This window comes from Geospiza fortis, unplaced genomic scaffold, assembly GCF_000277835.1.
Source record: "Geospiza fortis unplaced genomic scaffold, GeoFor_1.0 scaffold162, whole genome shotgun sequence".
In the NCBI taxonomy this organism is placed as follows: Eukaryota; Metazoa; Chordata; class Aves; order Passeriformes; family Thraupidae; genus Geospiza; species Geospiza fortis.
Genome location: NW_005054316.1, coordinates 634,160 through 658,648, shown reverse-complemented (window position 1 = coordinate 658,648; position 24,489 = coordinate 634,160). Strand labels below are relative to the sequence as shown.

The 24,489-nt window shown below is 40.3% G+C and overlaps 1 protein-coding gene across 2 annotated transcripts in view; it reads left to right on the top strand.

Moving 5' to 3' along the window:
- SASH1 (SAM and SH3 domain containing 1) overlaps positions 1–24,489 on the top strand; it is a 122,250-nt gene that overhangs the window by 13,151 nt on the left and 84,610 nt on the right. For both annotated transcript variants that reach the window (XM_031056232.1, XM_031056231.1), the window contains exon 2: positions 9,792–9,920. In XM_031056232.1, the coding sequence (XP_030912092.1) occupies positions 9,792–9,920 (129 nt within the window). The remainder of the gene's footprint in view (positions 1–9,791; positions 9,921–24,489) is intronic.

Sequence of the window (24,489 nt, the reverse complement as noted above, 5' to 3'; positions counted from 1 at the left end):
CCTCTGTTAAGAGTCAAAAGCTGAGGCTTCACTGAAGTGCTTTAGGGCAGAGTCAGCCTTTCTGGTTTCAGATTTGTATCAATGTGGAGTGTCTACTTAACCTGGTTTATTAATGCTACCCCTCTGTGCCAGCGCAGAGCACGTGTTCCCTGCAGGAGTGAGGGTTTGCAGGGATAGCGCACGCAGGCAGGATGGGCAGCATTGGTGAGGGGGAGCCTGGGCACAGCTTGCTTACAGGAGCTACAGGAAATCATTTCTTCTGCTGCTAAGATTACAGGGGGAAACATGGATTGCTGCCATGCTCAATTACAGTTGTTTCCTTTCCTGGTAAAAGATGACCTGTCAGGAAGCAGTAGAAGTGACGACAAGGTTAGTCCCTGCTTATGTAGAAGTGTTGGGCGTATCCTCTAGGCTGCAAGCTGCTGCATTTCTAGTAGGAAAAACCAGAAAAATATCAAAGTTTGAGAAAGCAGTTTAAACATCAGCATTCTGGCTTTCCACGGCGGGCAGCTGGGCTGCCCTCTGCACTTGCAGCAGTAAATCAAGGGCTCTGGGATGTGCAGTGCCCTGTGCTGCTGGGCACATCAACTAGGATTGCTGGTGTCCATACCTACTCCCAAAAAAGGAGCAATCTTGTCATGCCTTGGTGTGCAGAGCAGTGTTTTTTCATGCTTTGTAAAAACAGTTTGAAGTGAAGGCAAATATTTGACATTTCCTTTGCCCTTTTTGAAATCTTAACATGGATAGCAGGAGAGCACCTTCCTCTTGGAAGTCAGCATCCGAAGTGGCACAAGTGGGAGTGAGTAAATTTGTGCTTGCTGTCACACCCAGCTTCCTAAGAGCAGCCTTTCTGAAGGCTGGGACTGTCACTGCCGAGCTGGGTGGTGATGCAAGGTGCATGCTGCCCTGTAGCTCTTGCCCTGTAAGTGCAGATGAGGTAATGGGCTCATCCAGCCATGAAAAACGTGAGGCAGGCGACTGCATCCCTGCTGGGCTTTCCCAGTGCTGCAGAGTGGGAGAGCACTGTGCTCTCTCCTCTGCCTGTCAGTAGTTGTGGTTGAGGGGAATGGTTTTAGGATTTAGCTGGTGGGATGGTAAGAAATGAGGGAAGTCATGGCGTGTTCCTCTTTACTGGTGCATCTCCAGAGCCAGTACTGCTGGGGGAAACTGCTGTCCATAGGGACCTGCCCAGGATCCTGGGCCTGGATCTCAAAGCAGCAAGAAGTGCAGAATAGTACACTGAAGAGGCAAGGGGGAGGGGCAGGGGGAACAGAGAAAGAAGGATGAGAAGTTTTTTTGAGTGAACTTTACTTTTTCTGGACAAGGTATGCCCTCCTTCTGCCAGACTGTCCAGGGGAAAAGCGTTGCATGGTTCAGTTTAAAGGCAGTCATTCTCTCCTGCCTTGACACTTGAAAAGTAGTTTTGTTAGTGAAACTAGTACATAACCAGTACCCAAGTTTGCTTTCTCTGAGCAAGTTTAACACCTTGGGGAAACACTGTAAACAAGAATTGCTGAGATTACACACTTGACCTGAGATACTGTTGACTACTTAGTTTGTTTTGCCTTTAAATAGCTAAATATTTTTTTACATGTTTTTAGTTTAGATTTTTTCAGACTACTCTTTTAATGATTACTCATACCTCAGTTATGTAGTCCCATATATATTACAGAAAATTTGGATTTGTCATCTGTGCTACTACTAAATATAAGGAAAAGAGCTTTAATGAGACTTCCTTCACTATTGCAGTTGATATGGGTAACTCACTGAAATATTTATTTCAACATCTACTTGAGATGTTTGCCTTTTGCCTATCTATTTCATTAGACTTAACTTATCTCAGGCATGAAGCCGCCCCCGTAATATATGCAAAATTTCCCAAATCTGAAACAGGAAATTCACCTCCATCTCCTTAATGGTAATTTTTATCAGATATATGTACATTTCTTAACCCTTGCCATTATTTTGTTTACCATTTGTTTCTGCTCCAAGTCTCAGGCTAGAACCCATTGCAGCTGGTGCACATGAAGTGACAAATTTTTACTCAATGTGAGAAAAAGTCTCAGCAGAGTGTGCCAAAGGAGGAGGCAGTGAGAGCAAGGGAGAAAAACCTAATGAGAGGTGATGTCAGGTGCAGCTATTACAAGGCTTAAACTTGTTCTGCTTTACAAGCTGACAATGGCAGCTTGTAGCTGACTGATGACCAGTCTGGTAGATGGTGGTGGCCTTTTAGGTATCAGAGTAGACAAGGATTTTGAGTTACATTTTGATGAGCTTTGTGCAGAGCTCCTCAGGGAAAGGAGGACAGAGGATAATGTACGGTTATTAGGGAAGCTGGACATTAAGGGTGCTTTGAACTAACTGTCATGAATAAAATTTGCATAGGTTCTTTCTTGTCTGTCAAGGCCTGGTTCTACTTGTGATAAATACCAACTTTTTAAGTATGTTGGAATGTACATTTGCATAGATGCAACTTTTTTGTTAGCATTCATATATTTTTATTTTTTCCATAAAGGACTTCCTTGGTCTCAAACCGCAGAGAGGGATGCCAGTAGTTTGCTTTCAAATTTATTTTAAATTTACAGAGGGAAAAGGAGAAATCACATTCAAAAAGTTTTTTCCAGAGATGCTTTGTTATACCTTCTTGACAAAGACTCTGGGGCTTTACAGTAAAAAGAAGGGGGTAGAAAAAACTGTGGTGCTACTGGTAAAGGAAACACTTTAATTTCAGAATTTTGAAAAGAGTAAGAGGGGTTTTTGATGTAAAGAGAGGGCAATGTTTTATATATGTGTGTATATATATATATGGAAAAAAAAACTTGGATAACTCTGTGGTTTAATATGATTTTTTGGGTCTAGAGTGACTATGCTCTGAACTTAGTGGGTTGTATTAGTTATTTCATATAACTGCTGCCAAATCTTTGATATCAAAGTATACCATTGTGCTTTCTGCTTATTTTACAGAATCTATAAGTCTTTTAACCATGCTGCAGAGAGCTTGACACAGTAGTATCACATCTATTTTTGTAACTGTCTGTAAAGCCACATAGTTTAATGACTCAACCCTCAGATGCCATAAAAATTAATGGAAAGTCTATTGAACAGTCTGGTCTGTATGTTCTTTTTGTTCTCACAGTGTCTGGCTATAGAGAGGTCAAGGGAACCATGACAACTTTTCAGCATCCTCAAAAATAGCTGTTCTCAATATAAAAATGTCATGACTTGTACACTGAGTATTTTATGCCGCCTTCTGAATATCAAGGGAAGCGCTGGCTGCCTGGCCTTGCACTTCTGTCTCTCTCACATTTCTGACCCTGCTGACTGTCAAGACAGGCTTTGAACCTGTCATTGCATGGATAGTAGAATTGTTAACTCTGCTGAATGGAAGATTGTCCTTGCTGAGGCCTAGGAATAGAAGGGAGTATTTCTCAAGCAGCTTGTCGGGTTCATTTTCAATGCAAGCATTTTGAAGCTGTGCCAGAAGGCAAAACATCAGCCCTATTCCTAGCAGAAATACATTGGTAGCAAGAGGGTCAGAGATGTGTAACAGAATTATACTGGAGCTCTGCAGGTTTTCCTACAGATGCCTATCCTCACTGTGTATTACTGTAGTAAACTGAGACGCAAGCTCTAGCCAGAGAGATGGATGCAGGTTTAACTCTTGTGTTTGGACAAGGTTTGGATTGGATTTCAATCTGCCTCCTTAGAAAGAACTGTGAAGGAACGTGGAATACTGTGTCTCAGGTTTATCAAGTGCAGCCTGAATTCAGGTATTAATATATTTTGGAATGCAGGGAGTTCTGCCATGAGTCTAAGGTTGCTTAGGGAAGGATGTAAAGTTTGTCAGGCTTTTATGAGCTCTTATAATTAGTAAAAATATCTAAAAAGGAGTGGCATTTTAGTCAAAGTTATCCCACGAAAATCTGATCATTCCTTGCGTTTATTAGGCACAAATATATTTTCCTGCAGATGTTCTCATTTCGCTGCTTTTTTGTCCCTCCTCCCTCTTGCCCGTCTCCCCTCCCCAAACAAGCCTGTTTGCTCTGGCCCACATTCTGGCTTTCATTTATGTACTTCTTTGAGCTATCCAAACCAAAGGTATTATTGAAATGCAAGGTCATGTTCCACAAATTTTTAGTAGGCATCCCTGTTAAAATCTAACTGCCAGAAATAAACTGCTAATGTTTACAGTGACTCTCCACACAGTAGTCCTGTGTTTCAGGCATGGAAATGGATTTTTCTCATCTTAGCTTGTAAAGGTCAAAAAATGTGCCTTTGCTAGGGCACGATTGCTGTGTGTTGTGAAATAGCACCTTCCCTTTGCCAGTGCCATTTCCACATTCATTTATACCTTATTAGGAAAAAAAGGTCAGATTGTCTTCCAGTTTCTGACCTATTCCTAAGATCCCGGATTATGCATGTGCTGTGGCCATAGCTGCAGTGGCTTTTAAGTTTTGAACTCGTCTAGTTGCATTGTGTGCTGTAACCTGCATTGCCATGTGCAGATGGAGACCCATCTGTCTCACTGAACAAACAGGCTTGTAGCATCCACATCTTTCAACATTTATGAGATACATGCAGTTATGTGAATTTTACCCAGGGGCTGGGAGATTGAGCACATATATCCAGTAATCAAGACCTTTTTCTTGACATTCCTAATATCTGCCACAATAGGAGGAGGATATGCTGGAATATGCAGCTTTGTAACACATTTTTCAGATTCTGAGACAGAAAAGTACAGAGTAAAATGGTTGTAATTTTGGAAGATTTTTCTAAAAATCTTGTTCTGCGTAGAAATTTATGCAGAAAGTATGCATGCTCTGCTAGTGCCTAATATTTCAGTACACATGCGGGTTCATCAAATGTATTTGTTACTTAGCAAAGTCTGTTATTCCTCCTTAGCTATTAGTGTTTTTATTTTATTATACTATTAAACTATGAATATATCTTTCCTTAATTTTACAGCCGGCAGAGCTCTCTAGCAAAACATTTTTCTCTTTTACGCTTTCAGATGTCAAATACAGAGGATTCTGCCAAGGCGTTAAACTAACTGATGTGCAGTGACCGATAAATTCTAACTTTATAATAAGTGCCAAATCATTCCAACTTTTCTTTGTAGTCGCTCCATTAGCAGGAATCTCAGTGGATTCCTTTGGTATTCACATGCATATCAGAACTAATTCTCTGGGAATTTCAGGGCAATTCATCATTTTGCTCTGTGTTTTATGATGCCAAAAAATGTTGCATGCATACATTATAAAATGGAAATTTAGGAACATGCTTCACAGCTGAAAATAGATATCTGAGAGAACTTCTGTTTTCATTAGGCTATTAAATCTTCATTTTACATTTAACCCTTTATAAATAACGAGTTGTGTATTTTCCTGGCTATTAAACTGTTTTGTGGAAGAGTCTGTGCTGTAGTGAATCTTAGGGGAAACATGTTGTAACTTCTTACCAGTGAAGTGTTTGGGGAATGGTTTTCCTGCTCAATAATTGTATTGCTCACAAATTTTTTTCCATCAGAAAGATTTGTGGGATTATATAGCGGGAACATTGCAGTTCGCATGGTAATAAACACAATTGGTGTAAAATACTCTTCATGTTAGTGCTTTAACTGTTAAATTTGTAACAAAATCACAGAGTTTATGTTGAGGTTTTGGTTTTAAAGGTGTTACTGACAGTTCAGAGCATTTCAGGGGCTTCTGAAATGCAGATTTATCAGTAAGGACAAGTTTGAAAGCTATATATTTTCATTGCTCACATAAGCTGTCTCAAATATGCAGCCCATCTATATCAAAATGGGACATAGTGGTGTGTTATTGAAGGCTTATTATATATTGCATTGGCTTGTTATTTTTTGTATCAAATAACTGTGTGCTTTTTCCTACCTGTGAAACTAAAATGGCACTCCACGTTTGTGTAAAACTATGAAAATTGCCACTGGATCTTACTCTTTGTGCATCAGAAATATTTTTAAAAATATTTTGAGTTATGCTTTTAGTCTTTTATTTTATTAATAATTCTAGAGATTTTTAAAAACATCTCTGACCATTCCTTTGACTCTGTTTGTAAGGGAATGCATGACTTACCAAGCTGGAGCTAATGTTTTGCATATGAATATTTTTAAAGACTCAAAGCCAAAATAGAATTGCAAAGTACACTGCTGGTTATTTTGTGTGAGACAGTTTAGAATTATTTGGAGACATTGTGGGGGGTCAATTTAAAGAGCACGCAAAATGTCATGGTTCTTCAGATGAGCTATACTTGTGGTTTGATGATACCTAAAGTAGGTCTTGGCCATTATTTGTGCAGTAGAAGAATGAAGCATCTTCTCTTTTCTAAGTTTTGCCATGTTTTTGGTAGTGCTTGAAGAATAAAGGAGGATGATGGAGATAACTCTATGTAGGGATCAAATTTGAGGTCATATAAATCAAATATACAATCCTTTGTTAAGTTATGACATTTACTTACATGAAATCATGAGTGGATGCTGCAGGTCATGAGATGCTTGCTGTCTTTGGCTTGGGTTGATTTATGTATCTTTATTTCTTTTGACAAAACCAATGCTCTCTGCATTGACTGCACACATAAACTCATATGGCTGCAGACACAAAGACTTCAATTGGCATTTTCCACTGCACCTTTCTGGCAAGTTGAGGTGCAAATGCAAATGTTTGTGGTTTTGTTCTAATTTTGAAGCTATGGGGCTTCAAACCCCAAAGCTGTCCACATCAGTAAGGAGGGTGCATGCAGCCTTTGTGGAATGGCAACTGCATAAAGCTGTAGCTGCCCTTGGTGTGCACCCCCAGCAGAAGCATGTGGCAGGGCTGTAATGGGTATGTGTGCCAGCTGTCTGATCGCTGTGTGTCAGCTGTATGTTCTAACATATTATGGGGATTTTTCTGTTCCTTCATCTTTTTCTGGACATCAAGCTTGTTTTCATTTGCAGCATAGCCGCCCTCATGCAAGCCCTGAGCGCTGCCAGCAATCTCTGCTGTCAGTCAGGCAGGGTGATGCCTGCAGCTCTGCTCCCCTGGATGCGGTGGCACTGGTGACTGGTCACTTGTGAATAGGCCTTTCTTTGCAGCCACGTGCTTGTTGGCAGTGGGGCCACCCACCTTCTGCAGGCTTTAATTGGGGTGCTGCAATTGAGTTAATTTTGTTCTAGGGACGGTCAGAAGCCTTCAGCCTTTTGGAGGCTACCTTTAAAAATAGCACAGTGGACTGCACGCCAGCACAAGCAAAAAATGAGCACTTGTTTGGCTGTGTTTGATCCACTGGCAGTGCCATAGCTGTCCTGCAAATGTGACCACGTGTCTGAGGAGGTGTGGGGAGGAGCACTGGAGCATGCCGAGATCCTCAGCTCTGAACGGCTCTCAGCGAAGCTGAAGTTCACGTGATATTATTGGATTTGGAGAATTTCAGGCAATTCCAAAGTCATGAATTACCTTTGAAAATTATGGGTGGTTTTGGAGCAGGTTAACTTTAAGGAATGTATGGTTTCCAGAGTTGTGAGAGGAGATGGACTGATAGGCAGTTTTCATGTTGTTCTAGTAAGATGATGCTTCCCTGTGTTGCTTTTGTATCATTACTCTTTCCAACTTGAATATTCTTAACTGGCAAAGTTTATCAAAGAATAAACAGACTCTGGTTGGGGCAGATACTCCAAAGTAAGAATTTTTGATAAACCTTAGAGAGTGTTGTTTGTTATGGCTGCGTGGCTGGGATTCAGATGTCACATCATCTCTTCGGAAGTCATATAGGTTCTCTTAATGCCCACAAAAGTGAGCAAATGAAGGTTAAGTTTTGGGGTTGCTTTTTCAGTTTGGGGTTCATTTTTTTCCCCAGCAGTGCACTCCTCGTTATTCCTACTGAGTGTTTAAACACTGAAAGCAGCACGTAGTCCATGTAGGACCAGAAAGCACACCCTCAGCTACCTGAGGAGTACCCAGTGGCACAGGGAAATTTGTGAAACTCATGGTACAGGCAAAGTCCAAGTTTCCTCCCCAGCTTGTTGGGAAGTGATGAATGTCAAGGAGGTGGTTGTAGGAAGATGTAGGCTTCCACTGTGAGTAGGTAGCACTGTGGCTCCTGTAGAAAGGAAGGGTGGCACTGTTGTGTGCAGTGCAGGAGGTTGTTTGTCCAAAGCTCTGGAAAGTCTGAAGTTCCCAGAAGTGTATTTGTATAAGGACCCCAATCTTTTAATGCTTCGAACATCTCCTGTGCAAGATCTTTGGCAGTTTGAGAGATAGGAACTACAGTAAAAAAATACGTAGGTATGGGGGCAGGGGACAAAATGTAGATACATATTTAGCGTAGTTATTTTGCTTCTACTGCTCCAATAAGTGACGCACAAATTATTTTCCACCTGTAGCGAACACAGTAGTGTTGAGAAAATGCTGTTCTGAATTTTGGGAATGTGAGCTCTGCAGAAGTTTCTGGGGAAATCTGCAAAAGTTTCAGGAGGTAACTGTTCCGCCTGTGGAATTACATTTTAAAAGAGTAGAAAATAGTTTTCACAGAGACTGAGATTTAATAGGCTTTCACTTTGATGTAAACTGGAAAGTTTTTTTTCCAATTCTCTGGAAGTGATACTTCATTAGAGCAAACCTACCTCTTCAGTGTAGGGGACCACGTGCTTATTTCCAAGTAACAACAGCTTCATTAAGGTGTGGGTACTAATTAAAAGTTTCTCTTAGCTCGTATGCTGTAACTCAACTTTGCAATTTATGTATATTATTAGCATAATTATTTTTAGATTATTTCTCTCCTGCTTAGCTTTTTCTTAATAATCAAGACATAATTTTATGTTTATATGTGTGTATATATTAACAGCAGCAATAAAATAATAGTCTGCAATGTATTCTTGTCCTTCTCTCAGGATAGGCATAGAGAGCCTATCTTTTTCATGTGTGTTACCTTCTAAGGAATGCACTCAGTGATAAACATGCTCTTTCATAAGTCAGACAAGTAGGGATACAAGATTATTCCATCCCATCGTTTGGACCTATCTTAAGGGTGTGCATATTGTACCTGCCCACCCCCTCACTTTACAGATGGAGCATGCGTATCTGATGTTTAGAAAGGTTTCTCATGACGCTTGAAATTCAGCCTTCTTATTGTTCTGATCTTATTTTCTTCATTCATAATTTTTAAAGTATGAATTTTCTTCATTCATAATTTTTAAAGTATGAATTAGCAGATTATTGCAATTAGGTTTCTGGCTATAGCTGTTTTATTAGCAGTGTAGCAATCCTACCCTGCAAAGCAGACATTTGGGACTGAGTAAACCATGTTGCCACCTCCAGTACATCTTAAAAGACCAACTGGCAGTGTGTCTTTGTGGGTGTCATTGTTTGCAGTCTGGCTGATTTAGTGTATTGGTAAGCAATCTTTTAGTTGCAGTTAGTCATTGTCACAAAGCTGGGCTACTCTTGGTAAGGTCTGTGAAATGTGTGTAATGACTGGCTCTTGGAAGAGTGAGATGCTGCTTGGGAGAACCAGGGGCTGCTGGGAGACAACTGAGGCAGATAGTGCCTGAGGATGTGTTGTTCCACTGCATTGTTGTCCCTGCCTTCTTTCTCTCTGTGGGAATTAACAAAGTCCCACCTGATTGTGAGGAGCTCTTCTGGTTATCCAGTTCCCGGCTGTTCTTGCTGTTAGTGTGCTCTGGGATAGGGATGGAGCATGATGTGCTGCAGGGACAGGGGTTTCCTTCATAGTTGTGGTGCTACCTTTGAATTAGAACTTTAAGATTGATTAACCTATTTTCTTTGTCTTCCCTGTAGGACGGGTCACTGGGAAATATTGATGATCTGGCACAGCAGTATGCAGACTACTATAACACCTGCTTCACAGATGTGTGTGAGAGGATGGAAGAGCTGCGCAAGAGGAGGGTTTCCCAAGACCTTGATTTGGTATGTAGAACAGTTACAACTTTATTAACAAATAATTGCCATTCATGCTCCAGATGAAGAATCAATATTACAGCTTGAAGAATTCTACCCAGGGAAATAACTGTACGTGGTTTTGTTCATGCATGCAAACGTTTCAGCCAACTCAATTAAACGCTTGGAATTAGCCAGATTAGGTTTCTTCTAGGTATTTTTTATGATTCATTAAGCCTTGGAGTCTGCATTTCTTATTTCTTCTTTAATTAGAGTACTTCTTGCATTTGGTTGCAATCCTCAACTCTCAGAGGCAAGGCACTGTCTGACAAAAGCATTGTTTCCTTGCTCCAAGATGATCCCAGTGTAAGCACAGTGAAACTGTGCAGGTTTTCAGTTGCGCTGTACAAAGTGTAAAGAGGTGCTTCTCAAAAGTCCAGGGTGCAAATACTGGTTCCAGGCTCCCAAATGTAAGCAGTTCTGCCAACTCCTTTCCATTACTTTATACATTATAGAACCTGTAGCAGGTGATGCGGGGTCACAGAGCTTTTCAGGATGGATGGGACCTGAGGAGGTCCCTAATCCAGCATTCAACTCAAAGCAGTGTCAACACTGAATTCAAACTAGGTTGCTTAGGGCTTCATCTCATTGAGTTTGAAGACCTCCAGGGATGCAGACATGGCACCGTCTCTGAGAAACCTGTTAATACTTCTTTGCTATCTTTGTAATGAACTTCTATTTTTAAATAATGTTTTGTGAGATCCTCCCCATAGCAATTTATACCTGTTGTCTGTTGTTCTCATGAAACACGCCTTTTTGATAAACTCCCCACAGATACCAGTAGATCATCTTGAAACTGTCTTTTCTGACAGTTTGGAGCTGAATCTCCCAACTCTTCTTGCTGAGCACGGGCAAAAGTCCTTGAGAGTGCCTTAGTAACAGCTGATGATGTGGATTATTTACGGCTACTTTCTTTCTTTTTGGGATTCCAGGATACCAACTGAGAGACTTCCACAATTTGTAGAGACTACAGACTTCAGTTACACAATTAATGGCAGCAGAATCAAGGCAGGGAGTCATCTTCTGCCCCACTGAAGTTTGTTAGTTTCTTCTTTATTTTTATATAGGAAAAAAAAAAGCAAATGTTTTTGCAGATCTGTTGCTGCCAAGAAGTTCCAAGGGTTAAACAAAAAGCTATTGCAGGAAATTCTTTTGTAGACAGACCCTTAAGGCTTCTGTGCAGAGAAGTGATGGCACAGAACTGTGATTCTCATGAAAATCCCCACGCCTGGCAGGCCTGGTATTCTCAGTAGCTGTTGGCAGCAGTGAAACCCCTTTTCCTGGTGGTCTTGGAAGGCAGCTCCTGTGCTGGGTAGTGGAGTGTGCCTTATGGTGGGAGAGGACCCCTTCCATAGACAGATGGGCCTAATTTGGCTCCTCTCACTTCTGAAGCTGCAGAAGGCAGGCTGGAAAAAGCCATGTGAGCTTAATTAACTCACATCAAAGGTGCAGATCTTCATGCTGGTTTAAATAGACGTGAGCTAACCAAAGACAGACCATCGAGTGATTCGTTCTATTCCAGAGAAGCTGTAGTCAGAGAAAGTGCCTGTGTGAAAAACAGCCTGGAGATTCCTCTTCAGCCTCTCTGATACTGAGTTTGCTTACTCTAGTTGTCCAGTGATGACTTCTTGAACTGCCAGGTCAGAGAGAAGACAATGCAATTGAAAATTAAATTAGTGCGCCATTTTTGCTACATCTGTCACTCCTATAATACAGTTTCTAGACATAAGATAGCCATTCTGCTGATAACATATGAGCCTATAGATATTAGCTCACTTGCCCAGCAACTGCATCCAAACAGTTCTGACTGCAGCTGAATCTTGCTCTCATCAATGAACAGGCAGGCTTGACTTAGCTACACAGAGAGGGGGGAAATAGCCATGTAGACCAGAATGTGATTTTAGTGTGATGAGCAGAAGAGTGAGTCACTTGTTGTGGTGTTTTTTGTCTCTATACACCTTGAGGAAAGGCAGTGTATTGGCAGACATTTGGGGATAGTGAATGGGAAGTAGTGCTGGGGTAAATGCCCAATGCACATGCCAGATGTGCTATGATAGCAAAGAAAAAAAAATGTACTGGATGGCAAATATATGTAGCTCCAAAATTATTATGCACCAGTATTGTGGGCCTGTTAGTCCAGGCTGACCCTGCTCTGCCATACATTGCTCTTCTTGCAGGGATGAAGAAAGCAGTGCTGTCTCTACATCCTGTCTTCCCAACAGTGGGGTTGTGTCAGAGCTGGAGGTGGGCAGTGTATCAGTTCTTCTTCCCCTCCCCAAAGGTCTTCTCCCACTCTTTAGTGAAGTGAACATAGCAGAGCTGACATGCATGGAGTATTAGTGCAGATTTTCAGGAGTTTGCTGGAGGGGTGGTTACTGAATCCATATGAAAATGCAGTATTGAGTGCATAAAATTACTTAGCAGAAACATAAAAGGTTAGGTTAGGTTGCTGCTTTTACTGAATGCTCTGAACAAAGAGAAAGAGCAGGTCACCCCAGGAGTCAAAGCATCCTGTAAACCCTATACAGAGAGGCCCTGTCAGGAGGAGCAGCGTGATAACAAAGACATGCCTGAGTTGGCAGAGCTTTGGCAGGAACATGTATTTAGCACCGGCTCGCCCAGATTGCCCTTTGTAGCACATCCACTGGAAGGACAGAAATATGAACTGTTTATTGCTGCTTCTGTACCCTTTGAAATAATTTTAAGCTGTTTGGGCGCAAGTGTTGATATCTTGATTGTATATTGTACTCTCTAATCAGCTCTCCAGCCTTTCCTATCGCACCATGGCCATTTCAGTCTAGATATCCTGCTCTGAAGTTGAATTTAAAAAAAAATCACTTGGTAAAATTATTTGGGAAAGCAGCATATCTTGCAACAAAACAGTGGGTGCAGATGGAGCTGAACCCAGAATATTTTTCCAAATGGCAATGCTGTCAAGGATTGTTAGTTCTTCCTAAACACAATAAATGCTTTCTGTGTTTGGAGTTTTGCCTATGTTTTTGTAATGAAGAATGTGCTTGGGTTTGGACACGAATGTTTGTGAACAGCATGGGAGTTGCCCACATTTCCTAGCATTTGGCCTATTCCTGTACACCATGTGGGCTTTTGGCTGAGGAAAAACTGCAGGTGGAGTAGATAGAGTGGATTTTCAGGCCCATAATGAATATATCACTGGTAATATTGAGGTGGACATCTGCTAAAATATAGCTATGGCCAGAGAAGTGACTCTGTGAGGATGGTATTTTCTAACTGTTCACATGACATCCTTGTCTTTAAATTGGAGAGACATGAATTAGACGGATTAACTGCTCAGGTGTATAAGGAGCTGGCTGGATGGCCACACTCTGGTGGCTCAATACCCAAATGGAGATCAGTGATGAGTAGTGTTCCTTAGGGATCAGTATTTGGATTGGTGCTGTTTAATATCTTTGCTGGTGACAGGGAGAGTGGGATCAAGTGCACCCTCAGCAAGTTTGCTGATGACTCCAAGCTGAGTGGAGTGGTCAACACGCTGGAGGAGAGGGATGCCATCCAGGGCTACCCGGACAGGCTCGAGAGATTGACCTGTGAAGCCTCATGGCATTCAAAAAAACCAAGTACAAGGTCCAGCAAGTGTGTTGGGGCAATCCTGTGCACAGGTACAGGCTGGGAGGAGAATGAATGAAGAGCAGCCCTGGGGATAAGGTTTTAATGGTGTTGGTGCATGAAAAACTTGACATGACTTGCAGTGTGTGCTCACAGCCCAGAAAGCCAACCAGACCCTGGGCTGCATCAAAAGGAGTGTGGCCAGGAGGTCAAGGGAGGTGATTCTTCCCTTCTACTCTGGTCTGCATCCAGTTCTGGGGTCCCCAGCACAGGAGAGATGTGAGAGAACTGGGTTCATACTGCCTGGAGAAGGGGTTCCAGGGGGACCTCACTGCAGCCTTCCAGTAGCTAAAGGGGGCTACAAAAGAGCTGGAGAGGCACTTTTTACAAGGGCATGTAGTGATGGGGTGAGATACTGGAACAGAGAAGTTGTGGGTGCCCCATCCCTGGAAGTGTTCAAAGCCAGCAGACGGGGCTTTGAGCAATCCCATTGCAGTGAGGTTGGAACAAGATGATCTTCAAGATGTGTTTCAACACAAACCATTCTATGACCTGCTTCCTTTGTGTCTCTGGGGTCATACCTGCATGGCTTACTGACAAAAGCAGCTTTGCCTTGCCAGTCAGCAGGGCAGGACAGCATTGACTTAGCCATGAAAGAGCAAACTTCATTCTGTTGTCTCATCTATCACTGACAGCAGCCAGCTAACTGCTGCTGCCAAGGTCTGTATTGGAGCTGATGAGCTTGAAGTCAAAGAATGGCTTGAGGTTTTCTGATGGACTCTGACAGCTACAGTTGGGGCGCTGAGAAGTTGCATCCATCTTTTGTCTTGCAAATTATATAAAATTAATGCCACTGAAAAGCTAAATGGCATAGTAGAATACATTTTTCCCATATTCATGTAATTAATTTCATTGTGTAGAAGGGGAAGTGTTCAAAATCTCTCTGTACACTGTGATAAAGTACAATTAATGTAGTTGGAAAAATTACCTTGCCTAATCCTGGTTGTTTTTACAGTACCTGCACATGTACACAGGCAAAGCCAGAAAACAGAAAAGAACATAAAACCATCATCAGTTTCTTGTCCTACTTCCAACATCAATGTAGTCTTCCTAAGTCTTGTCTGTGCATGGTTTTATAAGCTGCTCAACATCCAGTTGTTTGTTTACAAATGGAGTTGACCATGTAGGTGATGTCATCCCATATAAATGGTATGTACAGCAAGAAAAAGGGGAGGAAAAGCAGCAAAAGTAGAGTAATTAGTAATTTGAGTGATAGAATAATAATGATTTTTCCTCTTTATAGCTGCATTTGTCTGTTACAGTACTACTGGTTGGCCTTATCATCAGGCTATTTGAGAAACTAGCCAGCCTTTGCTGAAGCACACTAAAACACCCAGAACAGTTGCAGTCAGTGATTGATGTATATTTAAAAAATCTTCAAGAGAGTTAGCCACCAAAGCTGGAGTTGGGATGCTGAATGTGTCTACCCTATAGCTGACACTAGTCATGTCTGCCATTCTTCCCATCGTACATTAATATTTCAGGATCCTAGAATAGACTGCTTATTCCTGCTATGAAATGATCACCTCTGCTTTGCAAATTCAATACTGGCTGCTGTTATCATTAGTCCTGAGAGGACACCTCTGCATCTCACTGGAATAGGATCCCACTGTTTAGTTTTGTCTTGCTGGCTGTAAGAGGCCCTCCAAAATATAAACAACATCTGAGTTTAATTTAAAAGGTATCTACAGCACAAAAAGAAAGAAAAAAAAGAGTTGGAGAACACAGATAAGATTTCCTAATTTTTTGAAAGTCTCCAGGGCTTATGGGGCAGATATGCAGAAGAAAAAATAGCTGTAGAAGGGGTGGACTTAGAAGCATCATTGTGGATTTATTTTTACTCAGTACAGATTGAACTAGGGGGGATTAGGCCTGAGTATGAGTTACATAAAGTCGATTCACCTAGAAAATAATTAATGGAGATTTACTGTGTGTGCAGTCTCAGTCTCTCAGTATTTTAGGCTTATGTTTATAATTTAAATTCATAATGACATTTCATCATTAATGGAGCTTTTTAAAGGTAGACACAATGGAAATTCTGTAACAGACAGGCTATTTTTAGTGTCTCACATCACAGACCAAGGCAGCAAAGGCATTTAAATATAGAGCTAGCATTAAACATGAAAACAAAGCAAGGCTTGTTCCATATGCAGCAAAGTGAATACCATTCTTAAACTGTTCTTAGTTCACTTAATACTAGCAGACTAAGTAAAAATCTCTCTACTTTCTGCAAGCTAATGACCTCCTGCAGCCTCACCACTGTTTTTGTTGGAAGGCAGTTTATGAATAATCCCTTAGGCAAAATCTGTTCATTTGTAGGCTGGAGACTCAGCGGACTTTGCAGCTGTGATGGTTTGGGTGACCTTATCTTCCTTTCATACTTTTGGAGGACTCTTGTTTTTTTGGAGTAGGATCTTTTGTTTAGCACTTCTGGTCTTCTGAAATATTTTTGATAATGTCAGTGTTACAGGAAAAATAGACTGTCAAAGGTAATAGGTTTTTGTTTGTTTTTTTTCTGAACTGGTAATACTGTTATAAACAAAATAATATTTATGTTATAAATAAAAAAGATTACTGACTTCTGGCAGTCTGACTGGTAATTGTGGAGGGGAGAAATTCTCTTTAGCTTTATAACTGTCTAAGTATTCTTAATCTTCTAACATAATTTGTAATAATTTTCTTGCCCCTTTACATACAGCAGGAGTTTTACGTTGAACCTTAGATCAGTTGAATATATTCTTACTGTGCTCTCCTTTTATCCCAGAAACAGCACAGATCTGGTGGAACTGACAGACTGGATTTGTATTAACTCTGTGATTTAATCTCATTGGAGCCTGAGGACTAGCGGGAAGGAGTAATTGATTGACTAACTTTAGCTCCCTTTATGTATTTTTTTTTTCTTTCTCCCTTTAGAATTTAAAAGTGACAGCAAAACTGGAAATGTACAGCATCATGCTGGTAAATTTCATTGCAATGGATACAATTGTTTAAAAAGAGAGCAAATGAAATTGTCATTTAGAAGGTGCATCTCTGAGGGGCCAAAAACCAACAAAACAACCAGAAAAACCAAAACTAACAAACAAAATCAACTCAAACCTGCCTAAACTCTGTAGTGAACAGTTTATGTGATGTGCAGCCCTGCAGCCCAACTTGCCATTCACATATTACTAGATTTCCAAGATACCCAGCTGAGTGGCAGTACTCTGGGAGGACAGCAATGTGTATTGGCCATGTTAGAAGAGTGTCAGACTTCTGTGATGTGATAGCAGCTAAACCAACAGAGGAATGAACTGAAAAGATGTAATGTTTTCTATTAAGATTACTCCTCTTTGTCTTTGCATAGTGTCAGCTTGACTCCCCAGGCAGCCTCTCTGTGCTCTCCTTCTGTGGTTCCCCAGGCACTGCTCACCAGTCCATCTATGTGTGTTGAACACAGCTGGCAGCAACTTCAAATGTCAACTAACTGTAGCACTTGCTTGTGCTTCTTCTAAGTCCCCAAGCAGGGAAACACCACTGTGTCCTTGAGGAATAGTAAGGATACTGCTCAAGATGGATGTCATGAGGTTAGCTGAAAAATCTCACTTGTAAGAACCATAACAGCCTTGCAGGTCATTAGGGAAAACAAACAGGTCTTAATCAATAATAGATCAAGAGCATGTTGTGAGGAGAATGAGAAACACACAGTGAGTGTTGGTGCACATCTGGATGTGCTTTGGAATATCTGTTTCTCTGCAGCAGAAGGACACTTTTCCAGCAAAGAAGCCCAGAGGAAGACAGGCCTCCATCTGTGAATTCAGAGGGACTGGTTCCTTTTTTTTTCTCTTCTGCTGGCCTGGCCCCTGCTCTTCATGATGTAGGTTTTGATGCTCCACAGCTACTCTCCTTTGATCTTTCCATGCTTTATCTTCTCTGAGTGTTGTGTAGGTTTCCTGTTTCAGCAGTTGTCGCCTGAAGCACACAGAGAAATGCTCCATTTCAAACAATATGCTCTGTGAATTTTGTGTTTGAAGGAGAACTCAAGCAGTTTGAAGAGACATGATTTCTTTGGTGAATGATCAATCTGTTTTCCACAAAATAATGAAAAGAAATGGCTATCAGCTGGAAATCCCTCTTCCTGACTCCCATATGTCATATCCCTCTTGATTTATGTTTTTAGGGTTTTCCCCAATGGTTTAGATTGCAACTTTATTTTACATAATGGAACAAAGTAATTTGGGATTACTACATCCAGTTTTTCCCTGATGCTAAGGCTTCTTTGGTTCTTCAAGCAAATACAGTTGGGAAAGGCAGTAATCCTGTAAAAATATGAAAATGAATGGGTAATATGTTCAAAAGAATTCCATTTCAGTTCCTTATCAGATGGATTAATTTCTTGCATTGCTTGTGGCCATGATGAATAAAATCAGTTATGGATTAGAAACTAATGAAAGAAGAAAGACTTGAAATGATTAGCAGAATTTGGAATTCATAAGCTCGTTATGAAACACAGACTGGTAATTTTTACTTTGTCAGTGTCTTTTGCCTGTTGCTGTTGAAGTTCCTGATAAGACCGCAGTTAAAATTGTTTGGTTTACAATTCATGTGAAACTAGTGGCAGTAGAATTGTATACCCCAGTGCATTTAAGGCTGTAAAGATGATAGGAATAGCATCATAATGAATCAATGTTTATAGAAGTGGAAAAATAGACAAGCTTTTCATCATATAAGGCTTTATTCATGAGACATCCAGATAAATTATATAATAAAAAGATAGCAAAAGAAAAATCAGAATTTGTAAGCTTTCTCTAAGACAAAATAGGCTGATAAACAGTATCTGAGAAAAGTCCATTTCCCCTTCCCTTCCCAGAGGCACACAATTCAGGCTTCTGACAGCTTTCTGTCTTGGTGATCACAGAATCAGTGTCTTCTGAGTTGCAAGAGATCCACAAGGATCATCAAGTCCAACTCTTAAGTGCAGAGTCCATGCAGGGATTGATCCCACACCCTTGGCGAGGTTTTGGTTTTTTTGGCACCAGGCTTTAACCAACTGAGCTAATCTCAGGGTCATGGTAGCCCAGCAAAGATTAAGCTGTAGTTGAAGTCTTTTTGACAAAAGAGAGAGATTTTAAAGTTTTGACGCACATGCCAGGTGCTAAAAGTCACACAAATGAGAAGTAAGAAGGAAGTCAGTCATCAGAGTAGCTTTATTTTGTTCATGTGGTTAACTCTTGAAAGCTGCATAATTGGAGCCTTCAGTTGCTAGCCTACACAGAAGCTCACCAAATAGTTTTATTTCTCCTTTGTGTAGCACTTTCAACCCTCAAAACCCTTGAAAAACATTAATTAGCCTTTGTTGCTTCCTTTGAAGCTGGTAATTTTAGGATCATTATCCCTATTTAGGCCTCACCTCCCTGAGATTGAGCTGCTGATGAAGATTTACCTGTGTAATTCCCTAATTCCTTCGCTGTAGCTAAATTCACAACAGAGTAGCCTGACATTTATAGTAAGCTCAGAACAACCTAATAATACACAGTGGTGGAGCTGTAAACAAATCCTGGCCCATTAAGCACTGAGGCCAGCAGGTGACAGACACTATGGCTGACCTGCAGCTCAAGCGTCAAATCCAGTCCATTAGACCACACTTCCAAGAAACAAAATTCAGATGTACTTCAGAATTGTGCCAGACTCTTAGAGTGTTCCTGGTCTGGCAACTTCCCTTTGCAGCTGGCATGTGGAGGTCTGATGAAGAGTCCAGCTCTCCTGGTCAGTAGCTGACTGCCGCCATCTCTCGTTCCTGCCATTCTGCCTCCACTTGAAATAATTGTCTGACGTATGGCAGGGGTAATAGAAATGCAGAGGTGCTGTGGAAGAGACTCCTGATTTCTTCAGCATGTTAATTTCACTGGCATAATGGCAATTGGTGAGGACTGAAAAAAATGCTCTTATTAAACCCTAAATGAGATATTTCATTTTGAGCACCTGTGGGAAAGCATGAGAAATGAAGGGCATGGTGTGCAAAGTGGTAGGAGGTGGTGGCTTGATCCGCTGCTCTAAAAAACCAAAGTTTTGTTCTTCCCTCTGCCTGAGGAAACCTGAACTCTTATCTCTTATCTTGAAGCACAGTACTGTGCAATTTAATATTCTGTTTTAACCTTATCTGTTAATCAGTCCTGTTCACATATGTAAACATTTCCTGGTGTAGCAATGGGAATAGCAATGTCTCATCTTCCAGGTAGGCATCTTCACAAAGTTAATGAATCTTTTCTTTTTCACTTGCAGGTTAAAAAATTCAGATATTTTAAACATGGTTCAACAGGAATGGAGTAGGAATATGAATCTTAGCCCAAGGTTTTTTGACACCTTTTGTATTTTTATATTATACATTCTTATATAAAATAAATTATAATATAATTACATTTATATATCTTCAATTATTTTATATATTTTGGTTACTTCACATCAGAATGATAGTCTAAAAAGGAACTAAGATGCAGACCCTCTAGCAAAATTCAAATTTATTTTTCTTGATTGCTATTTTTTACTCCATAATTAGTTTAGATAACGTTTTGTTTGTAGGACAGACAATAGCAGAAAAGTTATCTCCTGTGATCTCTGTTTCTTTGAGTAGCCTCTCAAGTTAACAGCAAGACTAGCTTAATGCTAGGCTGGATGAGTGTTTTGAGGGATTTGGTAACTTTGGTCTTCCTCCTTTGAGCTGTGTTATGTGGGTTAATTTTCTTGTGGCTATTGAATTGCAGGTGGTACCTGTAAACTCACACATTTGCACTTGAAATATATATAGATGTTATGTAGCAGTCATCTTAATTTGCTAAGAAATGTTAATGTTCTTCAAATTTTCTTTAAACAGTGGAAATGAAATAACACCAAGAATTGCATCAACTCTACACTTTTATTTGGTAACATGGAAATATGAAGTATTTTGTAAAGCTTTCCATGACTGAATGACAGGGTGTATTTAGACATGGAACATACATTGTTAAAAACATGTAGATAAACAAATTAAATACATTCTTTTCAGTGTTTTACATTTTGGCTAGGGTAGGCAGTTTCTACAGAAGCTAAGTAGTCATCAAGTTTTGTAGCTGAAATTTTGGTCTGAAAGTAGGAAAGGACATTAGAAGGAAGGAAAGGTGAATGTGAATTTTGGCAGTTGGACTTGCCTTCTTCAGAGCTTCCTGCTCAGTTTTTCCACTCTAGTAGGTTTTGTTTGGATTTTGGGTTTTTTGAGGCACAGGAGATGATGTGTGCTTAAGGAAGAAGCCTCTTCTTTGGGGCAGAAAGTGTGGGGTAGGGAGTCCAAGAGCATCAGGAACAGGTGCCCCAGGAATTGGGACCTCTGAATTTCTCAGGTCAAAGAAGAGGAAAGAAGGAGATTTGGTCATTGCTTGCTTACAAGGGTAAGGAGTGAAGTGCTAGAAGTTTGGGTGAATAGGTCACTAGAAAACTAAGGTGGTGTAAAGAAGAACAAGTGATGCACTCGTGTGGCTGCAAAGGGCAAGAAGTGTCACAGGGCAGCAAGATACTTGTACTTATGTGAGCCCTGAACTGTCTGCATGGACCAGAACATTATAATACTTCAACATAATTTATAATAATAAATAACAACTAAAAAAACCCCACAGTTACACAGCACAGCTTGTCATTTGAAGGCAGAAAAAAAAAAAAGTTATAATCTTTTAAAAGTTAGAGCTAGAATGGTTGCCAGTTCTTGGGAGAAATGTCTTCACACACTAGTGCACTCTTTTTCTGTGAATCTGTCATGGTCACTGGCCATAATGCAGGCTTACTTTGATAAGGCACAAGGTCAAAGGAGGAGATTTAGAATAGCAGTTTTGACCTTTTCATTATAGGTACTGCAGGAGAAGTGATTGAGCCACAGACAAGGTTCTGACTGCCACTACAATAGGTTGCTCTGGAACTTTGTAAGCTCCAAGATGAAACTAATGAGAAAAGAGAAATGAAAGAATTGAAAAAGAAAGTCATGTCATGGTTGGACAGTTGGGTTTTCTGAGTGTTTTATACACCTGAAAACACTTAGGCGCAAAAGAATAAAATTGAAGTTAGCCCTGTCTTAGTTGAGCTTCACAAAATGACAGAAGGAATTAAAACTGTTAATGTTTAAGAATGAACTGCAGAAGTTCAGTGAAAAAAACTAATACAGAAGGTATCTACTGTATCATAGCTTCCTTTGGAGCAGTGGGAGGATATGAGTATCCCTAGAGTTTGCATCCTAAATGCATTTCTTCTGCTCTTTAAAATTACAGAAATAGAAATACCTTCCTGACCATAGTTCAGTCAGCAAATGGAGAAGAAAGCAGGAAGATGTTTTATCTGAGTGAGTGATACTGAACATCTGAGGTCTGCAATGAAGTTGGAGATGGGCATTTTTCCAGAAGTCACTTTCATGGGAAGCATAGCAAAGTATGGTGGGAAACACTCTATATCCATGCTTCATGCAACAGGAAATATTATTGTTTTCCCTAAATAGTAGGAACACAATTGATTTTCTCTTCTTAGTGATCCATTGAGATTCTTGTGATTGAAACTACTTAGATTTCTAAAATAAGCATTATTCTATAGTGGCCTTTGTTGACAGTAAAAGGGGTATAGTTAAGGCAAGACATAACCATTGGGTTTATAGCAGATTACCTGTTGTTTCCTTTCAGCTTTTCACATAAATGGCTTTTTTAACTCTTCTCCTTTGAATCTTGAGGTCCTCCTAGCACTGAAGAATGTTTTATAATTCATTATTGTTGACATACTGTGAGATTATTCCTTTGAAAGGCTATTTTTGGTTGCACAGTAGCAGCTCTTCAAGTATGAGAACTTTCTTTAGGGATTATCACAGCACTTTTCAAATCTCTACCTATAACCTTAGGGACTCTCTTAAAAAGCTAGTGGTCTTGCATCTTTTTCATGATCTCTGGGATATGTCTTCTTGTATTTTTTGTTACATCTATTTCCCTTTATCATTTTATGACCACAGTCCCTGTCACCCTCTGTCAGTCTTGAAAACAGGAGTATTTTCTGTATGAGATCACAAGTTTGCCATGAACTGAGGCCTAACAATTTCCATTTTAAGAAAAAAAAATCTGAATTTAATCTTATACATTAGACAGTACCATTCTAGTTCCTACTGCTAATGCAATTCCTTGTAATTGATCTCTTACCTCAGAGAGTTGCTAACTTGAAAGTTAGCAACTTTCGTTTACTTCCAGGGAGAGATATTTTGTCAATGAGTAATCCTAAAATTTGGTGGCAGTGTTTATCTGTTTCCTTTTCCATATAAATGCATATCCTATCGTGGAAATACATTACATAATGTAACATTTATAACACAGAAATGCTGACCCTGTAGCACATAGATTATTCATAGCCCAAACCCACCCAAAATGGAATGGTACAAAATGAGCTGTGTTTTGTCTCACCTTTTTAACTGGAGGGAAATGGCACATTTTTTTTTCACTTAACACCAAACAGAAACACCAAAGGAGATTTGGAAATCTAAAAGGGTGTCTTAGATTATTTGCTCTTTAAGCTGTCTGAACAGTGGAATAAAACAAAATGAAGACTACTTGTCAACAAGTACAACCCATGAGTATCTAATGTAATTTTAATAGCTCCTTTTATTAAGAGTAGCCTATTAGAATTTTTTAAGGAATCTATTGATTGTCCATGTCTCTGGCTTTGGTAGAGTTTAGTATCTATAGTAAGAGTGTGCAAAAAATCATCTTATGCATCATACTAAGAAAATTAACTTATTGGGCATGAATCACACTGCTTATCCTGATCTTACTTGCTCTTGCTCATGTCAGGACTGGACAGGTGAGCAAGGCTTACAGAAGTCAGACCTGTTTCTTATCCTTGTTCATTACCTTCAGAATATTGGAAATTCTTTTGAGCAAGACTTTATAAGCCTGCAGAAAGGGGTTACGCAAAAGCAAGACATTTCTTGAAACACAAGCATATCAGTCTTTGTACCCTTTCTCTTACCAGCAGGTTCAGATCAACACAGATGCAGTTATGTTGAGTGGCAAGGTGTTTTCCAAATGGGGAATGTTACGGATTATTTATCTCTGTGTTTGAGCATAAGACTTTTATTTCCACCGCCGTGTCAGGGCAGCTAAGTGGCAGATGAAAGGCTTCGATCACCAGTGCTGGATTTGTCAGCCTCTCTCCCAGAGCAGATAGAGGATAAAATACCTGAGGAAGTGGCACATTGTTCTAGATTAATCACATTTAGCCCTCAGTGAGAGCTCAGATATTGCCTCTATACTGCCTTGTTACAGGAGACATGAAGTTATGGAGGACCCTCTACTGACTCTCCTTCCAGGATGCCACGTTTGTTCTCTAGGCTGTTCTCATTACTAGTTGCTGTCATCTTCCCCTTGCATCCCACTCCTTAGTAGCTCAGCCTATGCCCCCCTGCCTTCCTCATTTTACTCTACCCATGCATCTTTTCAAAGCTTCACGAGATTTTCTTGGAGTAAAAGTCCTCACAGCACCCCTTCTCCATTCACTTTGTCCCACATGCGTCATTTTATTTTCCTTGCATACCTCCTACACCCTACTTTTTTTCCCATCCTTCTATAGTCCTTATTCTTTCCTGCATTTGTCTGCCTGGCTTGGATGTTGTTACCTCTTGGAGAGCAGTGATTTTGTGCTACCAGCTATGCTACTTCTGCAGAATAGCAATAGAATAGCAAAGATCAGAAATCTATGCAACTTCAATCCCTTGGAGACTAGTGAGTTGAGGGTAGTGCACATGTAAAATGTCCCTTGAAACACAGAATAAACGAAAAGCGAAGCTGTTTATTTAACTTCTCTGCTTACAGCTTTGGATTAGACATCACCATAAGCAGTCTGCATCTCAGCTCCAACAGATTAAGTTTGC